The 21,674-nt window shown below is 36.9% G+C and overlaps 1 protein-coding gene across 3 annotated transcripts in view; it reads right to left on the bottom strand.

Annotated features, from left to right (window-relative positions):
• The window catches only part of Galntl6 (UDP-N-acetyl-alpha-D-galactosamine:polypeptide N-acetylgalactosaminyltransferase-like 6), a 1,140,043-nt gene that overhangs the window by 652,317 nt on the left and 466,052 nt on the right, over positions 1-21,674 (bottom strand). For all 3 annotated transcript variants that reach the window (XM_030243596.1, XM_017312847.2, NM_175032.3), the window contains one exon: positions 2,895-3,061. In XM_030243596.1, the coding sequence (XP_030099456.1) occupies positions 2,895-3,061 (167 nt within the window). The remainder of the gene's footprint in view (positions 1-2,894; positions 3,062-21,674) is intronic.

Here is a 21,674-nt window from a genome sequence, read left to right on the forward strand (position 1 = left end):
GCCCCAGTACAGGGGAACACCAGGGCCAAAAAGGGGCAGTGGGTGGGTAGGGGATTGGGGGGGTGGGTATGGGGGACCTTTGGCATAGCATTGAAAATGTAAACGAGGAAAATTCCTAATTAAAATAATAAATAAATAAATAAAATTTAAGAAAAAAGAAATATTTGTCCAAATTTCATATGGGGGATTTTCTGTTTAAGTACTCCAAAAGTTTCCAAAATATATGAATTATCAAAATTAGTCATCATGTATATTCCGGATGGTTTGTTTCTGGAAATAGCCTGTTGACAGATGAATGGAGAGACTAATAAATATGAACGTGTAGAGTCCATTTGATGAAATTAAAAATACATTTTCAAGAAACTATGGAGATCATTTTTGAGTCATAGATGAATATGTGGTAAAAACAAATATACGAAGTCAACAACTCAGCATTTTATGTCCGTACATCCCTTGGTTATGTGACCATCCAGGGCACTTCTTCATCGTACTCTACCCATGAAGAGACATACCATTTCCTCATTGATAAAAAGATGGATGGCAGAGATAAAAAATTAACTAACTTAAACAATATCATATAGTTAGAACTATATAGTAGGATTATAAAATATACCCACAAAATTTATTTAAAAAGATAATCTAACCCAGAAAACAAAAACAAGGAAAAGGAACTTTACTGTGTCAGGTTTTCATAAGATTATATAGGCATTTTAAAAACTTATTTCTTTCAACATTTAATGTTACATTGCATTTTTAAAAACTGTGACTTATACCTTGATTTTCTCCAGTGGAGAACTACTGGATATATCAGCTATAGCTTGGGGCAAACGCCATGTCCAGGAGTCATTGGCAAGAACAAAACAGATGTTTAGATTTTTATGTGTGCTTTTGGTCTTATTTTGATAATTTTTTAAATTAGTGTTTCTCATTTGTTTGTTTTGGATTTTTTACAACCTTTTGTTGTATTGGTGCTGTTGTTGGTTTTGAGAGGTTTAGGGCGAAGGAGAGAGAATATAGTATTGGATAGGTAGAGGTGGGCAGATTTGGGTATAGGTAAGAGAAGAGGAAGTACAGTGATCAAAATAAACAACCTAAAAATAATATAAATTATAGAATGAAGAGATTAGTTAAGTGAGAGCTCTGTCCAAGCATTAAAATAATCAATTTCCTTTAAATTGTTCAATATTAGAGAGAAAGATCACCACTGCTGTCCTAACTGTCCCTCTTTCTGTTGTTTGACATCTGTTTCACTAATCACACTTACAATTTTAAATTGGTACAGCAAAGATGCTACTGTGCCCCAGATAAGAGTAATTTGAAGGGAGGAAAATTTAGGTACCATTGATTCTTTTCCTTTGTAGAAATTCAGCTGAAAATATGTCTGAGTATATTCCACAAACAATGCTCAAAGCCACATTATTTTGCTGTCATGCATTTTCTACTATAATACCACAGGGTAAAAATTCCGTTGTAATAAATTGTTGAGCAGGACAAATTAAATTATGCTGAGAATTACCAATAAGTAGACAGACTAATATCATCTGCGACCAGCCAACCCTGAAAACCATTCACTTGGTCATTTGCAACCTCAGATTTCATTAGGTTTTTACTCTATAAAAACAGAGTTTTATCTTTATTTAAATATTTATGTTTATTTGAAAGATAGGTGGCTAATTTGAGAAAGTTAACATTAATTATAATAAAACTAAAGTAAAATTTAAAAGATATCTGGCTGTTGAAGTTTTAAATAGTCAACTTTATTCAGAGATACTATATAATTTGTATTGGTCCTTAGAAACAGAAGAAAGAAAGCTCTGTAAAATCAAACAGAAATGATCAAGGTGGCCACTTACACCAGAAAAGAATAAGGTTGACTTCACTCACTTTGGACATACAAATTTCACCACCTATTGATTTTTTAAAGTCCTCCCATTAGCATTTCAAGCCAATCCTCCTGAATATCTGCATATTAAACATTATTTTAAATAACATTTAAATGGCATGGAAAGATATGATGTCTTCTGCAGATGACACTTCAGTTTTATGACATCAAGATGGGGTTTTCTTCTGTGAAGGAGTTATAGTATTAACACAATCTATTGTCTCTCTTCTGTGCAGATATCATGTTAAATAAAGCACCTTCATGTGGCAAACTATAGCACAGAAATTTATACTCACATATATATGAATATCTTCACAGTTCTTTCTTGTCTATTTATACAGACCTAGAGGGCCTATTCTATGTTTACAATGTTAATTCCTTATTTATACCAAACTTATCCTATGAATTCCAACTCTTAGAAAACATTTTTTAATTTCACCACCTGCCTTATGAACCTAATTGTGTTTTTACCAGAATGGTACCCATTAATATTGTGTAAGTTTTATCTTTTGCTCTTATATCAAAAATTTTGTAGTAATATAATCGTGTCCTTTATAATTTATAAAATTTGTGAAGTTACACAAGCATAGCTTGAAGAGTGTACTAGTCTACAAAACAACAGGGCACAATACTTTTCAAAAACAGAAACAGAAACACACTCTGTAGATTGCACGGACACCTCTCTATTGATGTACAGCTGTAGTAACATGGTTTTCAGGTGTGTTATGCCTGAAAGTAGATCTTGAGGAATTTTCTCAAGTTCTGCCTGATTCTTCAATAGAATGCATTGCGAATTTCTTTTTATTGGCAACATCTTTGATGTTAGTAGCTTCTCATTATGTTCCTTTTGTAATTGGCCAACACTTTTCTTCAATTGCAACATATGTAAAACTGCACAATCAAAGTTCCAATGGGATGAAGGGGGAAAAAAAGCACTTTTTTTCTTTTCAAAAAGCCCATCATGATGGTGTGCAATTACAACCGCAGATAAAACGTTACCAGTGCAGCTTACCTCTATCACTGAAGTCATCGACTAGAATGATTTCTGCTATCAGACTCTCTGGTGTTCGGTTGATTATACTGTGTATGGTCCGCAAGAGTGAGGTCCAACCTTCGTTGTGAAATGGGATAATGATGCTGGTGTTTGGCAGCCTTTCAAGGTACATCTTGTGCTTACAGCTAGAGAAAACGGGGGAAGCAAAAGATGTTCAATGTAAAACTCTAACACAGGTCACACTGTACTATATGCATTGTGCTATAGATAATGATAAAATCATGGATTTGTGTACTATTTTCCAACCCAGGCATTGTGAATTATAACATTCTTCTTACAGGTGAATCTCTATTTGATCATTCTTACTCTCACTTTAAAGGGATATTTTTAGATATTGAGATATTATACTCCTGATAAGATTCATGGGTCTTATGTGTATGGGAGCTTCTATCTGTTCACATTTGTTAATCTATGTGTGGGAGATGGGTAGTGGTATAAAGCTATGTACATGTGTGCAAGAGAGTGTGCTTGCCTTTGTAGGCACATGTGAGAGCCCAAAGTTGATGCTTGGATGCCCTTCTCTATTATTTTATAATTAATCATTTTTTTGTGAGAAAACTTTTTTATTTAATCTGGAATAGATTCCATTCCAAATATAGTAGTTGGCCAGTGAATTCCTAATCCACCTTTCTCTACCCTTCCAGAACTAAGGCTGCTGGAAGGTGCTGCTATGTATAGGTATTTATGTGGATATGGGGATCTGAATTCAGGTCTGACTTCATGTTTTTATAGTAAAGGCTTTACCCAATTAGCTATCTCCCCATGCTGCTACATTTTATTTAATAAAAGTAAGTATAAATACCAACTATTTAAAATAATTTCAATGGAAGTTATGGTTAAAGTTTAAATGGGATTTGAATTTTTTTGCAAATTAATTTCTGTTTTCTATTAGTTGGTTATTTTATTTATTTACATTTCAAATGTTGTCACCTTTCCTGTCTTCCCTTCCTCAAACCCTCATCCCATCCTCCATCTCCCCATTTGCCTCTTAGAGGGTTATCCCCAATCCATCCACCCACTCCCACCTCCACTTCTAGTATCCCCATACACTTGGACAACAAGCCTCCACAGGACCAAGGGCCTCTACTGCCATTGATGTCAGGTAAGGCAATCCTCTGGTACATATGTAGCTGGTGACATGGACCAACCCATGTGTTCTCTTTGGTTGTTGGTTTAGTCCCTGTTGTTCTTTCTATGGGCTTGCATTCCAGTTCAGCTCCTTCATTCCTTCCCATATCTCTTCCATTGGAGTCCCCAGGCTTAGTCCCATGGTTGGCTGTATCTGTATCTGTTTTAGTCAGATGCTGGCAGAGCCTTTCAGAGAACAACTATACTAGGCTCCAGTCTGGGAGCACTTCTTGGAGTCAGCAATAGTGTCTGGGTTTGGTGTCTGCAAATGGGATGGATCCCTGGGTCGGACAGTCTCTGGATGGCATTTCCTTCAGTTTCTGCTCTATTTTTGTCCCTGTGTTTTCTTTAGACATGAATCTGAGTCAAAGATTATGAAATAGGTGAGTGGCCCCTTCCCTCAACTGGGGGCCATGCCTATTTTATCAATAGGAGGTGGTATCTTCAGGTTCTATCTCTGTGATTTTGGGTATTTCGGCTAATATCACCACCATTGGATCCTGGGAGCCTCTTGCTTTCCTAGCATCTGGTACTTTCTAGTGGTTCCCCTCTCTCCCCATTCCCCACTGCTAGATATTTCTGTCCAGTTTCCTGACCCTCTGGACACCCTCTGGACGTATCTCTTGTCTCTTACCATACCTGATCTTGTCCCCCATTTTGCTCTTTCCCTCCTCTCTCATTCTGAGGTATCTCTGTCCCTCTATCTCCTGTAATTATTTTTCCCCTTCTAATTAAGATTGAAGCATCCACATTTTGGTCTTCCTTCTTAATCTTCATTCTTTTTAATTATTTAGTTTGGACTGTGGCTTATTTGACTAGACTGATGGTATTTATAACATATTGGGAGAAGAAACTCTATTACTTAAATGTAAATTTACTTGTAAATGACCCTTTACTAAATACAAAGCACATAGAACCAATATCCAAATAAAGAATATATTACATTCTTCATGGAAACTTTAAAAAGAAATGTCAAGTAGATTTGGATGATTGAAAAGTAATGAAAAAATGAAAAATCAAATAAATTATAGCAAGTTATGCATATTCAAATGTGGTAAAACATTAAATTGATTGTAGGCTAACTTGAAAGACAACAAAAAGAGGTATATAAGCAATTTCTTTTTAAATATTTTTATTACATATTTTTTCTCATTTACATTTCCAATGCTATCCCAAAAGTCCACCATACCCTCCCCCCAACTCCCCTAACCACCAACTCCCACTTTTTGGCCCTGGTGTTCCCCTGTACAGATGCATATAAAGTTTGCATGAGCAATGGGCCTCTCTTTCCACTGATGGCCGACTAGGCCAACTTTTGATACATATGCAGCTAGAGACAAGAGCTCCGGGCTACTGGATAGGTCATGTTATTGTTCGACCTATAGGGTTGCAGAACCCTTTAGCTCCTTGGGTACTTTCTCTAGCTCGTCCATTGGGGGCCCTGTGGTCCAACCAACAGCTGACTGTGAGCATCCATTTCTGTGTTTGCTAAGCCCTGGCATAGTCTCACAAGAGACAACTATATCAGGGTCCTTTCAGCAAAATCTTGATAGTGTATGCAATGGTGTCAGCGTTTGGAGGCTGATTATGGGATGGATCCCTGGATATGGCAGTCTCTAGATTGTACATCCTTTTGTCTCAGCTCCAAACTTTGTCTCTGTAATTCCTTCCATGGGTGTTTTGTTCCCAATTCTAAGAAGGGGCAAAGTGTTCACACTTTGGTCTTCGTTCTTCTTCAGTTTCATGTTCTTCATAATTGTATCTTATATCTTGGGTATTCTAAGTTTCTGGGCTAACATCCACTTATCAGTGAGTACATATCATTTGAGTTCTTTTGTGACTGGGTTACCTCACTCAGGATGATGCCCTCCAGGTCCAACCATTTGCCTAGGAATTTCATAAATTCATTCTTTTTAATAGCTGAGTAGTACTCCATTGTGTATATGTACCACGTTTTTTGAATCCATTCCTCGGTTGAGGGGCACCTGGGTTTTTCAAGCTTCTGGCTATTATAAATAAGGCTGCTATGAACATAGTGGAGCATGTGTCTTTCTTACTAGTTGGAACATCTTCTGGATATATGCCAAGGAGAGGTATTGCGGGATCCTCCAGTAGTAATATGTCCAATTTTCTGAGGAACCGCCAGACTGATTTCCAGAGTGGTTGTACAAGCTTGCAATCCCACCAACAACGGAGGACTGTTCCTCTTTCTCTGGATCCTTGCCAGCATGTGCTGTCACCTGAATTTTTGATCTTAGCCATTCTGAATGGTGTGAGATGGAATCTCAGGGTTGTTTTGATTTGCATTTCCCCGATGAGTAAGGATGCTGAACATTTTTTCAGGTGCTTCTCAGCCATTCGGTATTCCTCAGGTGAGAATTCTTTGTTTAGCTCTGAGCACCATTTTTTAAATGGGGTTATTTGATTTTCTGGAGTCCACCTTCTTGAGTTCTTTATAAATATTGGATATTAGTCCCCTATCTGATTTAGGATAGGTAAAGATCCTTTCCCAAACTGTTGGTGGCCTTTTTGTCTTATTGACAATGTCTTTTGCCTTTAAAGAAGCTTTGCAGTTTTATGAGGTCCCATTTATCATTTCTCTATCTTATAGCACAAGCCATTGCTGTTCTATTCAGGAATTTTTCCCCTGTGCCCATATCCTCGAGACTTTCACCCACTTTCTCCTCTATAAGTTTTAGTGTCTCTGGTTTTATGTGGAGTTCCTTGATCCACTTATATTTCACCTTATTACAAGGAGCTAGGAATGAATCAATTCACATTCTTCTACATGATAACCACCAGTTGTGTCAGCACCATTTGTTAAAAATGCTGTCTTTTTTTCCACTGGATGATTTTTGCTCGCTTGTCAAAGATCAAATGACCATAGATGTGTGGGTTAATTTCTGGGGCTTCAATACTATTCCATTGGTCTCCTTGTCTGTTGCTATACGAGTACCATGCAGTTTTTATCACAATTGCTCTGTAGTACAGCTTTAGGTCAGGCATGGTGATTCCTCCAGGGGTTCTTTTATCCTTGAGAAGAGTTTTTGCTAGGCTAGGTTTTTTGTTATTCCAGATGAATTTGCAGATTGCTCTTTCTAATTCATTGAAGAATTGAGTTGGAATTTTGATGGGGATTGCATTTAATCTGTAGATTGCTTTTGGCAAGATAGCCATTTTTACAATGTTGATCCTGCCAATCCATGAGAATGGAAGATCTTTCCATCTTCTGAGATCTTTAATTTCTTTCTTCAGAGACTTGAAGATCTTATCATACAGGTATTTCACTTCCTTAGAGTCACACCAAGGTATTTTATATTATTTGTGACTACTGCGAAGGGTGTTGTTTCCCTAATTTCTTTCTCAGCCTGTTTATTCTTTGTGTACAGAAAGGACATTGACTTGTTTGAGTTAATTTTATATTCAGCTACTTCACCGAAGCTGTTTATCAGGTTTAGGAGTTCTCTGGTGGAATTTTTAGGGTCACTTATATATACTATCATGTCATCTGCAAAAAGTGATATTTTGACTTCTTCCTTTCCAATTTGTATCCCCTTGATATTCTTTTGTTGTGAAATTGCTCTGGCTAGGACTTCAAGTACAATGTTGAATAGGTAGGGAGAAAGTGGGCAGACTTGTCTAGTCCCTGGTTTTAGTGGGATTGCTTCCAGCTTCTCACCATTTATTTGATGTTGGCTACTGGTTTGCTGTAGATTGCTTTTATCATGTTTAGTTATGGGCCTTGAATTCCTGATCTTTTCAAGACTTTTATCATGAATGGGCGTTGGATTTTGTCAAATGTTTCTCCACATCTAACGAGATGATCATGTGGTTTTTTGTCTTTGAGTTTGTTTATATAATGGATTACATTGATGGATTTCCATATATTAAACCATCCCTGCATCCCTGGAATAAAACCTATGTGGTCAGGAAGAATGCTTGTTTTGATGTATTCTTGGATTCTGTTAGCGAGAATTTTATTGAGGATTTTTGCATTGATATTCATAAAGGAAATTGGTCTGAAGTTCTCTATCTTTGTTGGATCTTTCTGTGGTTTAGGTATCAGAGTAATTGTGGCTTCATAGAATGAGTTGGGTAGAGTACCTTCTACTTGTATTTTGTGTTAGTTTATGCAGAACTGGAATTAGATTTTCTTTGAAGGTCTGATAGAACTCTGCACTAAACCCATCTGGTCCTAGGCTTTTTTTTTTTTTTGGTTGGGAGACTATTAATGACTGCTTCTATTTCTTTATGGGATATGGGACTGTTTAGATCATTAACTTGATCCTGATTTAACTTTGGTACCTGGTATATGTATAGAAATTTGTCCATTTCATCCAGGTTTTCCAGTTTTGTTGAGTATAGACTTTTGTAGAAAGATCTGATTGTGTTTTGGATTTCTTTAGGTTCTGTTGTTATGTCTCCCTTTTCATTTCTGATTTTGTTAATTAGGATGCTTTCCCTGTGCCCTCTAGTGAGTCTGGCTAAGGGTTTATCTATCTTGTTGATTTTCTCAAAGAACCAGCTCCTCCTTTAGTTGATTCTTTGAATAGTTCTTCTTGTTTCCACTTGGTTGATTTTGCCCCTGAGTTTGATTATTTCCTGCTCTCTACTTCTCTTGGGTGAATTTGCTTTCTTTTTTTCTAGAGCTTTTTAGGTGTGTTGTCAAGCCGCTGGTGTGTGTTTTCTCTAGTTTCTTTTTGGAGGCACTCATAGCTATGTGTTTCCCTCTTAGAAATGCTCTCATTGTGTCCCATAAGTTTGGGTATGTTGTGATTTCATTTTCATTAAACTCTAAAAAGTCTTTAATTTCTTTCTTTATTCCTTCCTTGACCAAGGTATCATTGAGAAGAGTGTTGTTCAGTTTACACGTGATTGTTGGCTTTCCATTATTTATGTTGTTATTGAAGATCAGCCTTTGTGTATGGTGGTCTGATAGGATGCATGAGACAATTTCAATATTTTTATATCTGTTGACACCTGTTTTATGACAAATTATATGGTCAATTTTGGAGAAGGTGCCATGAGGTGCTGAGAAGAATGTATATCCTTTTGTTTTAGGATAAAATGTTCTGTAGATATCTGTTAAGTCCATTTGTTTCATAACTTCTGTTAGTTTCACTGTGTTCCTGTTTATTTTCTGTTTCCACGATGTGTCCATTGATGAAAGTGGTGCATTGAAGTCTCCCACTATTATTGTGTGAGGTGCAATGTGTGCTTTGAGCTTTACTAAAGTTTCTTTAATGAATGTGGCTGCCCTTGCATTTGGAGCATAGATATTCAGAATTGAGAGTTCCTCTTGGAGGATTTTACCTTTGATGAATATGAAGTGTCCCTCCTTGTCTTTTTTGATAACTTTGGGTTTGAAGTTGATTTTATTCGACATTGGAATGGCTACTCCAGCTTGTTTCTTCAGTCCATTTGCTTGGAAATTTGTTTTCCAGCCTTTCACTCTGAGGTAGTGTCTGTCTTTTTCCCTGAGGTGAGTTTCCTGTAAGCAGCAAAATGTTGGGTCCTGTTTGTGTAGCCAGTATGTTAGTCTATGTCTTTTTATTGGGGATTTGAGTCCATTGATATTAAGAGCTATTAAGGAAAAGTAATTGTTACTTCCTGTTATTCTTGTTGTTAGAGTTGGCATTCTGTTCTTGTGGCTGTCTTCTTTTTGGTTTGTTGAACGATTACTTTCTTGCTTTTTCTATGGTGTGTTTTCCATCCTTGTATTGTTTTTTTTTTTTTTTTTTTCTGTTATCCTTTGAAGGGCAGGATTCGTGGAAAGATAATGTGTGTACTTGGTTTTGTTGTGGAATACTTTGGTTTCTCCATCAATGGTAATTGAGAGTTTGGCTGGGTATAGTAGCCTGGGCTGGCATTTGTTTTCTCTTAATGTCTGTATAACATCTGTCAAGGTCTTCTGGCTTTCACAGACTCTGGTGAAAAGTCTGGTGTAATTCTGATAGGCCTGCCTTTATATGTTTCTTGACCTTTTTCCCTTACTGCTTTTAATATTCTATCTTTATTTAGTTCATTTGTTGTCCTGATTCTTATGTGTTGGGAGGAATTTCTTTTCTTGTCCAGTCTATTTGGAGTTCTGTATGCTCCTTACATGTTCATGGGCATCTCCTACTTTAGGTTAGGGAAATTTTCTTCTATAATTTTGTTGAAGATATTTGCTGGCCCTTTAAGTTGAAAATCTTCATTCTCATCTACTCCTATTATCCATAGGTTTGGTCTTCTCATTGTGTCCTGCATTTCCTGGATGTTTTGAGTTAGGATATTTTTGCATTTTGCATTTTCTTTTATTGTTGTGCTGATGTTCTCTATGGAATCTTCTGCACCTGAGATTCTCTCTTCCATCTCTTGTATTCTGTTGCTGATGCTCACGTCTATGGTTCCAGATTTCTTTCCTAGGGTTTCTATCTCCAGCGTTGCCTCACTTTGGGTTTACTTTATTGTGTCTACTTCCCTTTTTATGTCTTGGATGGTTTTATTCAATTCCATCACCTGTTTGGTCATGTTTTCCTGCAATTCTTTAAGGGATTTTTTGTGCTTCCTCTTTAAGGTCTTCTACGTGTTTAGCAGTGTTCTCCTGTATTTCTTTAAGTGAGTTATTAAAGTCCTTCTTGATGTCCTCTACCATCATCATGAGATATGCTTTTAAATCCGGGTCTATCTTTTCAGGTATTTTGGGGCACCCAGGACTGGGTGGGGTGGGAGTGCTGCGTTCTGATGATGGTGAGTGGTCTTGGTTTCTGTTAGTAAGATTCTTATGTTTGCCTTTGCCATCTGGTAATCTCTGGAGTTAGTTGTTATAGTTGTCTCTGGTTAGAGCTTGTTCCTGAGGTGATTTTGTTAGCCTCTATCAGCAATCCTGGGAGACTAGCTCTCTCCTGAGTTTCAGTGGTCAGAGTACTTCCTGTAGGCAAGCTGTCCTCTTGCAGGGAAGTTGCCCAGATATCTGGCATTTGAACCTGCCTCCTGGCAGAAGTTGTGTTCCACTCACCAGAGGTCCTAAGATCCCGTGGAGAATCCTGTGGGGTCCTTGGAGGTGTCTGCAGACCCCGCGCCCAAGGTGCCTTGGTGCTGGTGCTGACTGGATGGAACTTGTATAAGCAATTTCTAATGTAAACAAGTGAGGAAAATGTCTTTGAATGCAGTGGATGGATCTGGAGGGAGAGCCAGAGTAGTTCTGTACACAGAGGTTTGACTTCTTTTTATTTATTATTATTATTAGTAGTAGTAGTAGTATTGTTAGCTATTTTCTTCATTTACATTTCAAATGCTATTCCAAAAGTCCCCTATACTCTCCCCACAAGATCTGGGGGTATTGGTTAGTTCATATTGTTGTTCCTTCTATAGGGTTGCAGACCCCTTCAGCTTACTCTCTCTAGCTTCTCCATTGGGGACCCTATGTTCCATCCTATAGATGACTGTGAGCATCCACTTCTCAAGGCAAAGGCCCCAAATAATTGTGCTTCCATATTCCCATAATTAGAACCCAGGGTAATTGACTCTATTTTCATATTCTATCAAGTTCTTAGAATGCAAAATAAAGTTCCAATAAAATGGAGTACTACTCAGCTATTAAAAAAATGAATTTATGAAATTCCTAGGCAAATGGATGGACCTGGAGGGCATCACCCTGAGTGAGGTAACCCAATCACAAATGAACTCACACAATAGGTACTCACTGAAAAGTGGATATTAGCCCAGAAACTTAGGATACCCAAGATATAAGATACAATTTGCTAAACGCATGAAACTCAAGAAGAACGAAGACCAAAGTGTGGACACTTTGCCCTTTCTTAGAATTGGGAACAAAATACCCATGGAAGGAGTTACAGAGACAAAGTTTGGAGCTGTGATGAAATGATGGACCATCTATAGACTGCCATATCCGGGGATCCATCCCATAATCAGCTTCCAAATGCTGACACCATTGCATACACTATCAAGATTTTGCTGAAAGGACCCTGATAGAGCTGTCTCTTATGAGACTATGCCAGGGGCCTAGCAAACACATAAGTGGATGCTTACAGTCAACTATTGGATGGATCACAGGGCCCCCAATGGAGGAGCTAGAGAAAGTAATCAAGGAGCTAAAGGGATCTGCAACCCTATAGGTGTAACAACAATATGAACTAACCAGTACCCCCTGGAGCTCATGCCTCTAGTTGCATATGAATCAGGAAATGGCCTAGTAGGCCATCAGTGGAAAGAGAGGCCCATTGTTCGTGCAAACTTTATATGCCCCAGTACAGGGGAACGCCAGGGCCAAGAAGTGGGAGTGGGTGGGTGAGGGAGTGGGTAGGGGAGTGTGTGGGGGACTTTTGTGATAACATTCGAAATGTAAATGAAATAAATATCCAATTAAAAAAATAAAAAGAATAAAAAACTTCAAACACTAAAACATTGTATTCATATCAACTGCTCATTAATCAAGCAGTCTATATCATGTAATATTCTCCAAACAAGCACATGATGCTAAAAAGAAAGTCAATTGCTTTTTAAAATCCAATAAAACCACAAAGCAGACATAGAACTATGTAACACCAACTTATTGCAATACAATCTTTCTCTCTTAAAAACACTTTCAATAATCTCTGTATAAACTCAAATTGTTACCACACATGAAAAATGAGCATTCACTTTCTATTTATTCATTTAGTGATTTACTGAGGGTTTGATATAAGCCAGAATCCAATTTGGAAATTGTTTTAATTTAGAGTTACCATAGCTCTGATGAAATACCATTACCAAAAGAACTTTGGAGAAAAGAATTTATTTTATTCACATCCCCATATAACAGGTCATTTTGAAAAGTAGGAGGTCATGAACTCAAGCATGATAGAAACCTAGAGGCAGGAATTGATGCAGAGGCCATGGGGGATTGCTACTTACTGTCTTGTTCCCTCTGACTAGCTTAACCAACTTTTTTACAAAATCAAGGACCACCAGCCCAGAGAGAGCATTACTTAAGATGGGTTGGGACCTATAATTTCTATCACTAACTAAGAAAATGTCATACAGTATTGCCTATAGTCCAGTCTTATGGATTTTTTTTTATTGAGGTTCCCTTCTCTCAGATGACTTTAGCTTATGTTAAGTTGACATAAAACTATGCAGACAATTGACTACTTGTCAACTTGACATACAAACATATTACTATAAAGCCACTATCTTTCTGTTTTTGTTGATCCTCAAGATTACACATCAATATATACATCATGACATAAAACATTTTACAAACTTAAAAATGCTCATAGTCTTACAAATTCACTTTAAAAATTCAGCCTCTTTAAAAACTCCAAAATCTCTTTTAACATCCAAGGTCTCTTTTAGACCAAAAGCCTCTCAAACTATGGGATCCTAAAAATAAAATATAAGTTTAATACTTTCTTATTTTAAGAGGAAGATACAAGGCACAGTCACAATCAGATCAAAGCAAAACCAAACTCAACATCCAATATCTGGATTTCATTCATGATTTTCTGTGCTCCCCCAAGGGTCTTATTTAGTTCTCAAGTTTTATTCTTTTTAGTGCACCCAGCTTTTCTACTAATTTCAGGCAGGCTCCAGTCCACCACTCTTGCTATTCTTAATGGCCATTCCATGGTATCTGATTACCAAAATGCTCTCTTGCATTTTTACCAATAGTCTCTCCTGGGATCTCTTAGGTGCCAACCCATCTTCAGTTCTTGCAACTGAGGACTACCTTTCCACCCAGGGGTGGCCCTGTCCATAGTAGGCTGAACCCATTCACATTAATCATTAGTCAAGAAGATGTAATATATACATGTCCATGTGTCAACATGAGTGGAACAAATTTTCACCTGATTTCTTCCTAATTTTTGTTAATTTGATAAAAACTAACCAGGGCAATTAAAAGTTGAAGATGGCCTATAGAAGGCAGGATCAAAGTGTATCTTCAAATTAGAATTGACGTGGTTTTATAATTGGGAGAAGCAGAGAAGAATTCTCATGTCTTTTGAAGATAGCAAGTGAATTAATTAGGACAGTATTTCTCAACTTCTGGGTTGTGACTATTTGAGGTTTCAGATATCCTGCATATAAGTTACTTACATTATAATTCCTAACAGTAACAAAGTAGTTATGATAAAGCAACCAAATAATTTATAGTTCAGTCATTACAACTTTAGCAACTGTATTAAAGTGTTGCAGCATTAGGAATGTTGAGATTATTGACCTAGAGATTGGTGTAAGAACACGATTTTAGCCTCACATTTTTCTTCAATTTTCTGGTTTTCACTTTATTATCTAGGTAGAGATAGAGGATGCATTCTTTTTTTTTTCCCCAGATCTAAACATAGTTTTCTTTTAAATTTTTTGACATTTTTATTAGCTATTTTCTTCATTTACATTTCAAATGCTATCCTGAAAGTTCCCTATACTTTCCCCCCACCCTGCTCACCAACCCACCCACTCCTGCTTCCTGGCCCTGGCATTCTCCTGTACTGGGGCATATAGTCTTCAAGACCATAAGTATCTTATAATTGCAGCGAAATCTAGCGAGTTTTGCTTGGATAGTGAAGATGTCAAAATGTCATGAAATCAAAGAACACATTCATCTGTACACATTAGACAACTCTCTATCATCTGTCAATCAGGCATCCATCTTATCAGCCTATCCATGTACACACATCTCCCCAAATCTGTGTGTAGTTTATGATAAGGATCTGATTTTATAGGGTTTTGGAATGTAGTGCAGTGGTCCACTGCTTGTATAGCAGGGATGAGACCTTAGGTTCAAACTCAAATACCCATGGAAAACAAACTATAGCAAGTATCTGTTGTTGAAGTATCTTAGATGATGAAAGTGCACCTCATCTCACTCCTATACACTCACTGTCTCAGGATAAGCTAAGTGCCCTAATTAATTTCCTTTATTTTTCTTTCTTTCTTTTTTTTTTTTTTTTTTTTTTTTTTGGTTTTTCGAGACAGGGTTTCTCTGTGCAGTCCTGGCTGTCCTGAAACTCACTTTGTAGACCAGGCTGGCCTTGAACTCAGAGATCCACCTTCCTCTGCCTCCCAAGTGCTGGGATTAAAGGCGTGCGCCACCACGCCCGGCTCCCTAATTAATTTCAAGCTCAATAATGGACCAAGCATATTCACTCATATTTTCACATTGGACAGATAGGATATTCTACGAAGAATGAATAGCCTCTGAGACATAAGTCAAGGAATGAAGAATGAGAGCATTTTTTTTTGAGTAGAACTAAAGCATGTTTTCTTCTGCTTCACAGAATTTTACCCACAGGGTTGATCTTCACTTGCCTCCAGTTGAGAGCAGCTTGACAACAGACTAGACTTATTTCTTCATAGTTCCCATCTGTGCTCCAAGAGTGTCAGTGGTTATTTCAGAGAGAACGGTTCTAAAACTATTACAGTCAGGTTTGTTTGTTTGCTTGTCTTCTACAGTGAATTTTATTTTAACCCTAGACATACTGAATTATACTGCATTTAGAAGAGGAAGGACTTGACTGCAAACTGATCAAAATATTAAAAACACTTATTTTGTTGTACTATTGGGCTTGAGCAATTTTAGACTTGTTTAAATATTAATTCATTAAATAATTTTTAAAGTAATCATGAATGCATTCCTTGATCTAATTCTCCTTTTTTTAAAAATTTTGTCTTATTATTTTGAAACAAAGTCCAGACTATAGTTTAAATTGTCTGAAATCTACTAATTATCTCCTGTTGATGTTCAGCATTTAAGTGCTGGGATGTTAGTAGTTTCAACATCAATATTCTCTCTGACTCTGTCTCTCTGTCTCTGACTCTGTCTCTCTCTGTCTCTCTCTGTCTCTCTCTGTCTCTCTCTCTCTGTGTGTGTGTTATCTCTGATGACTCTTTCTCCATTAGCTGATTGAAATGCCTGACTTTCTTTCAACTCTTTTCTTAACTCATGCTTTCATCAGTGCCTACAAAATGTAAATATTGGTTTCATTAAGCGTGTATATTATATAAAGAAATTTATTCTGAATAACGGATTACATGTATTTAAATACTTTTCTTTACATAATATATTAATAATTGACCTTTTTCAATTAAGCTACATTACAGATTTATGACTAACTTATAACTGATGAGTGGTTCTCTGATATTGAAATTATAACATTAATAAAATTATATAGGTAAAAAAATCTGTTTGGCCAATATTCTAATTCGTTGTACATTAACTTGACACAAGCTAGAGCCATTTGGGAAAAGTGATTCTTATTTGAAAAAATACCTTCATAACAATGGTCTGTAGCAAGTCGGTATACATTTTAATTAGTAATTGATGTACCTCTATTGGTGGTACGATTCCTGGGATTTTGGTGCAGGGTTCTATAACAAAAAGGCTAAGTAAGTCAGGAGGGGTCGTTCAGCCAAAAGCATAACTCCATGGCCTCTGCATTAACTCCTGTCTCCAGGTGCCCACTCTAACAGTAACATTGCTGAGCAACGGAGAATGATCAGTGAGTTGTAAGATGAAATAAATGCTTTCCTCCCAAAATTATAGTTGTGCTGTTTGTTACAGAAACCTAACAAAGACAGAAATTGATGTTAACCTGTAGAGTATTGCTATGCCAAACCTGCCAACATTTTGGGGGAGGAATATGGTAGCATTTGGAAATGTGGGACAGAGAAGCCACTGGATGATCAGAGCTTAGTAAACTGTTGTAGGAACTAGGAAGATAATCCTGAGAGCAGAGTGATGGAGGAGTACTGGATTGTGAGGTCTCACATGGAAGCAAGAACTACTGGAGACATTTATGTAATACTTTGAGTTAATAATATTTGTTTCTGGACAGCAGCTGATTGACAAGAGACCAGCATCACTGAAGTCAAACTTTTGATTAACTGAGAAAATTGATTCTGGTTAGATATAGAAGAGAAATTAGTGATAATTAATATAACATAAATGTAAGTAACATACAGATTGAGAAGGTTGTTATGTATTAAGGGATATATGTGTGTGTATTAGTTTATGATTAATAAAGAAAAAAGTCATGAGTTTATAAAAGAGTAAGACGTAGGGAGGATATATGGGAAGGCTTAGAGGTAGGAGACAGAAGAGAGAAATAATATAATTACAGAATAGCCTCAAAAATAAAAGAAATAATTTAAAAAGAGAAAAGACCAGCAGCACAGAGTGTCGTAAACCTGCAACTACCTCCTTGGTGTCAGCACGCAGAATCTGTAGCCCAGAGCAGGCAGAAGACACATGTCATGTTTAAGCGGAATGTGATAATATGTATGAGTCACAGAAATGGGACTATGAAGAACTTTAGAAATTAGGGAGAGCAGTGTAGGCTTAGCACTGAGTGATAGGGATAGAGTCCCTAAAAAGAAGCCACTGATGAAAGAAAGTGTACCCTCAGCTGTAGCTGAAGGTGTACTATTGAAGGAGTCACGGAGAGAAGTACAAGACTCTGATCATGTTGTAGAGCCAGAGACCCTTAAGAGAGCCTGAGAGCAGATATCATTGACATTATAGCCCAGTTTAAAGCACGAGACTCCAGAATTTTGGAGATAGTTACACCATGAAAGGGCAGCCTCAGCAATGGAGCTGTGGAGCTCTGTATGCTGTCAACAGCAGAGCAGCCATCAAGAGTTCAGAGAATATAGAGTGGGTACAATATATTAAACATGGAATCTTTACATTGGGGAACATTGACTTTGCTTTAATTATATCTGTCCTGACTATTTAAGTAATTTTATTGTTTTTATAGGAAGCCACAGTTATTTTACTTCAAATTTATGGAGACTTTGTTTTTAAAGAGACTCTCTATATTTTAAAGAGCCTGAACTATAAAAGTATGTAGTTTCAGATTTTCCAAAACCTACTTTAATAAGGGTTCTCAAATGCTTCAACTCTTCTCCTGGCCAACTGTTCAAAGGAAGGGGAGAAAAAAATTATAACTAGGATAAGAGAGTGTGGACATGTTTAGAAGTAGTTTTTTGGGACCATTCCAATATCCATTTGTCAGGACAGCGGCAGTCCAGTTCAATAGTGTCACCAAACACAACACATCATGGTCCAGCAGAAACTGCCAGGCTTCGAGAGACTGCCAGGTCTCCAGAAAATGCCAGGCCTCTGCCAAATGTATATAAATCTCATTCAGAGAGCCTGAATGGGAAAGCCTAAATGGCAGGAGTTCTCTTCCCTGCCTCTCTCAAGGAAGTGAAGATCAGCCAAGACTGGAGACCAATGAAGAGTTGCACAGCAGGCTATGCAAGTGCTCTGTAACTATTGACACTCTGTCCAAACACTAAGTGTCCTCCTATGAGTCTTGCCTCAACAAAACATATGAATCTGTTTCAACAAAATAGCATGTGAGTCTGTATCACATGACACAACCAGAAATTTCTAGTTCACTGGTGTTTGACATTTTAAAGTTTTTGGGACTTTATTGAGGACAAATGAGAAAGGAAAAAAATTCTAGCTGAAGAGCTATGTTTCTGGGCTGGCTCATTTATATCAACTTGGCAAAAACTAGAGCATTTAGTAAGAGAGACTCTTAAGTAACCCCTGGGCTAGTTGTTCTGGATATTATAAGAAAGTAGTATAAGCAAGCCATGAAGAGTAAGCCAGAAATCAGCACTCCTTCATGCCCTCTGGATTAGCTCCTGCCTCCAGTTTCCTGCTGTGTATGTATTCCTCCTTCTCTGTCCTTCCTCAGCAGTGGGTGAGTACCCTGAGTCCCCTTTCTTCCTCAAGTTGTTTTTGGTCATCATATACTATCATAGCAATAGAAACACTAACTAAGACCAGAAACATTTGTAAAACTTCATTATAATAATGTGTTATGATGAATTAAATTAGATAGTATATACAAAGTACTAAGGGCAGTGTAGGTAAGGCTTTGTTAACAGTACCTTTATTATTACAGACATAAACATTATTTTGATTGTTTTCCTTTTGCCTGTCAAATCCCCTATTGAGTGAGGTACGGAAGTCAGAGAGAGACAGAAGCAGAGTAAAGGCAAGTAGGAGACACTCTGAATAGAAAGGAGAAAAGATTAAATTAGAGTCTCTTCCCTTAAGGGATCACAAGTCACTAGAGAGGCACAGAAGATGACTGGACTTGAATGAGACAAGTGACATAATAAATAAGGCACAGGCAATGAGAGCCTGAAGGAAGTGTGACTAAGTTTGTCTGAAGGGATTAGGGAAGCCTTTATAGATGAGTGTGCTGAAAACAGATCATATAATATCTTGAAAGAGACTAAGGGATATAGACATTTCCCTCTAATCAATGTGAATTACTTCAAACATTGTTAACCCTGAAGAAGACAGTACTGTGTTTACACATTCCTCTGACTGCAGGGCAGATGATCTTCAGAGACAGGAGAGACAGGACAGGGAAGAATCAAAGATTATAATAGTTTTGGCAAAAAATAACAAGGCTGAGAATGTTATTGATTTTTACTCTAAAGAGAACCAGCCCATTTGTAAGAGTATTTAATTTGATAGAACAATTTTCAGTTATTTTAGTCATTTTAGAATTCAAGCTTGCTGACAGAAGATGAAAATCACTACTGAGAAAGAATTTTAGTTTGAGAATTTCCTATACAGATGGGTGCTTATGGCATTATTAGAAATATGGTGCCATTGAGTTACTGTTTCTAGCTTTACTAAGAATCTGGATCTATGAGTCTGTGGTTTGATGTCAGACTTGGAAGAGAATGAAATAAGAAGACAATGCATATCTGTGACAGGGTGTTTAAGAGCTAAATAAAGGAAAGTTGGACAATGGGACAGCGGTGGAGCACAGGGCTCCTGTGTGCAGGGAACTGAGTTTAATCCTCGGATATATAAACATTTTTAAATAATAAGCTATTAAAACTAAATTAAGCAAAATAAATCTAGTTTATGTCTACAAATATTAAGCAGGTTTGTTAACACAAAAAAATCAGCACAATTGAAAGAATTTGTTAGGAGATATTTGCAGAAATGTAGGTTAAACTTCTCTAATGATTTTATTTTAGTTTCTGTATTGTTTTCAAAATGAAATTAAGAGGTAGGAATGTATTAGGGATGGGGACATAGCTCTGACGAACAACATTTTATATATTTGTACGAAACATTTACTGAAAAAAATTCAATGTGCCAAAAGAGGAAAAGAGTTTGTATTCTTTAAAAATGTAGTTGAGAAAAATAGCAAGTGTTGAAGACATTTTAAAAGCCGACAAAACTCCAAATGACTCTACAAATATTCTGCTAAGCTCTCACTGAAATGCAAATAAACATCAGTGGGAAATTTCTCATTCTCTTAGATTTTCCTAAAACAGAACACACAAATATTTTATTTCATAGCTTTATGTTGGCCTTGCAAAAGTGAGAAAACTGTAAAATAATAATTAAAATAGCAGTACTTTCAAACATATTTAACAATCATTTCATTCATCTTTGTACTAATTTAGCTTTTTAATTTTTATTTCTTCCACAGGAATAGCCAGTAATTCGAAAATGGGCATGCATCAAAACAAAATTTAGTAACAAAAAAAAATTATATTAACTAACTAGATGCTGGGTAAGAGGACTTGCTGATCAATTCTGAGGATCCTCGTCAGGTAGTCAGCTTCCATGGAAATGTGGAGGATGGCTCATTGCTCATAACTACTCACAGAACGCTCATTCTCAAAGGAACAAAGCGGAGACTGATTGTAAAGAACATAAGCTATTCTCCTGTGACATCTGCATGAGCATCTGCAGGTACAAGTGCCCAAAGGGACATGTGAGCTCACATCCCACATGCACACACTGTGCACACATTCTCGCACATATATGCATGTATGTGTGCTTATTTTTACTTCTTTCAGCTTTTGGTGTTTCTTGAACAACAGTCTTGCCTTGTGGATCATATTGCCCTGGAACTCATTGAAACTGGAAATTGTTAACAGTTCCTAGCTATTTTATGATACTTAAGCATCCTTCTTGATACTGTGGCTACATTTTTGTATTTGGTTTTGGTAACAAAGTAAAAACTCTTCCCCTTACAAATTTCCACTCTGCCATAGCAGCCTTTGTGGAAAATGTTGATGTTTTAGTTTGTCTAGGGTATGACCTTGTGTTTCCTAGTGATTCGTAACTGACAAACAAGAGTGATGTAAATTACTTCCATTTACTAATGTTTAAATAGAAATATTTAAATAATAAATACCATTTCTGTCTTTTGTTACTGGTCTAAAACTCACTTGCTGGAAGAGGGTGTCTGCTCATTGCAAAAAGTTAAACTGAATAATGTCTTAAGCCTTGACCATCATTGTGACAGATGTACATGAAAACATGGGTGACTCTCATACTGGTAGTTAAATAGTCTGTCATTAAAGTGTCATGTTTCTACTTTCAGCTCATTGCTCATAACTAGTCACAGAACACTTATGTCTAAGATGGACAATCAATTACAGTTTGGTAGGAATATAATCAGAACATTTTGGCAGATGACAGCCATCGTCATTATCAGTATTTTCTTTTTCGTCCTTTCAAAGTAGTAATAGAAAAGGAAATTATTGTTAGATTATTTTCATGCAAAGATATCCATTTTTTATAGACAAAAATCATGTGTGATGTAAGGTCCCTAATCTATAGAAGCAAAA

The sequence above is a fragment of the Mus musculus genome, chromosome 8, assembly GCF_000001635.26.
Source record: "Mus musculus strain C57BL/6J chromosome 8, GRCm38.p6 C57BL/6J".
Lineage (NCBI taxonomy): Eukaryota > Metazoa > Chordata > Mammalia > Rodentia > Muridae > Mus > Mus musculus.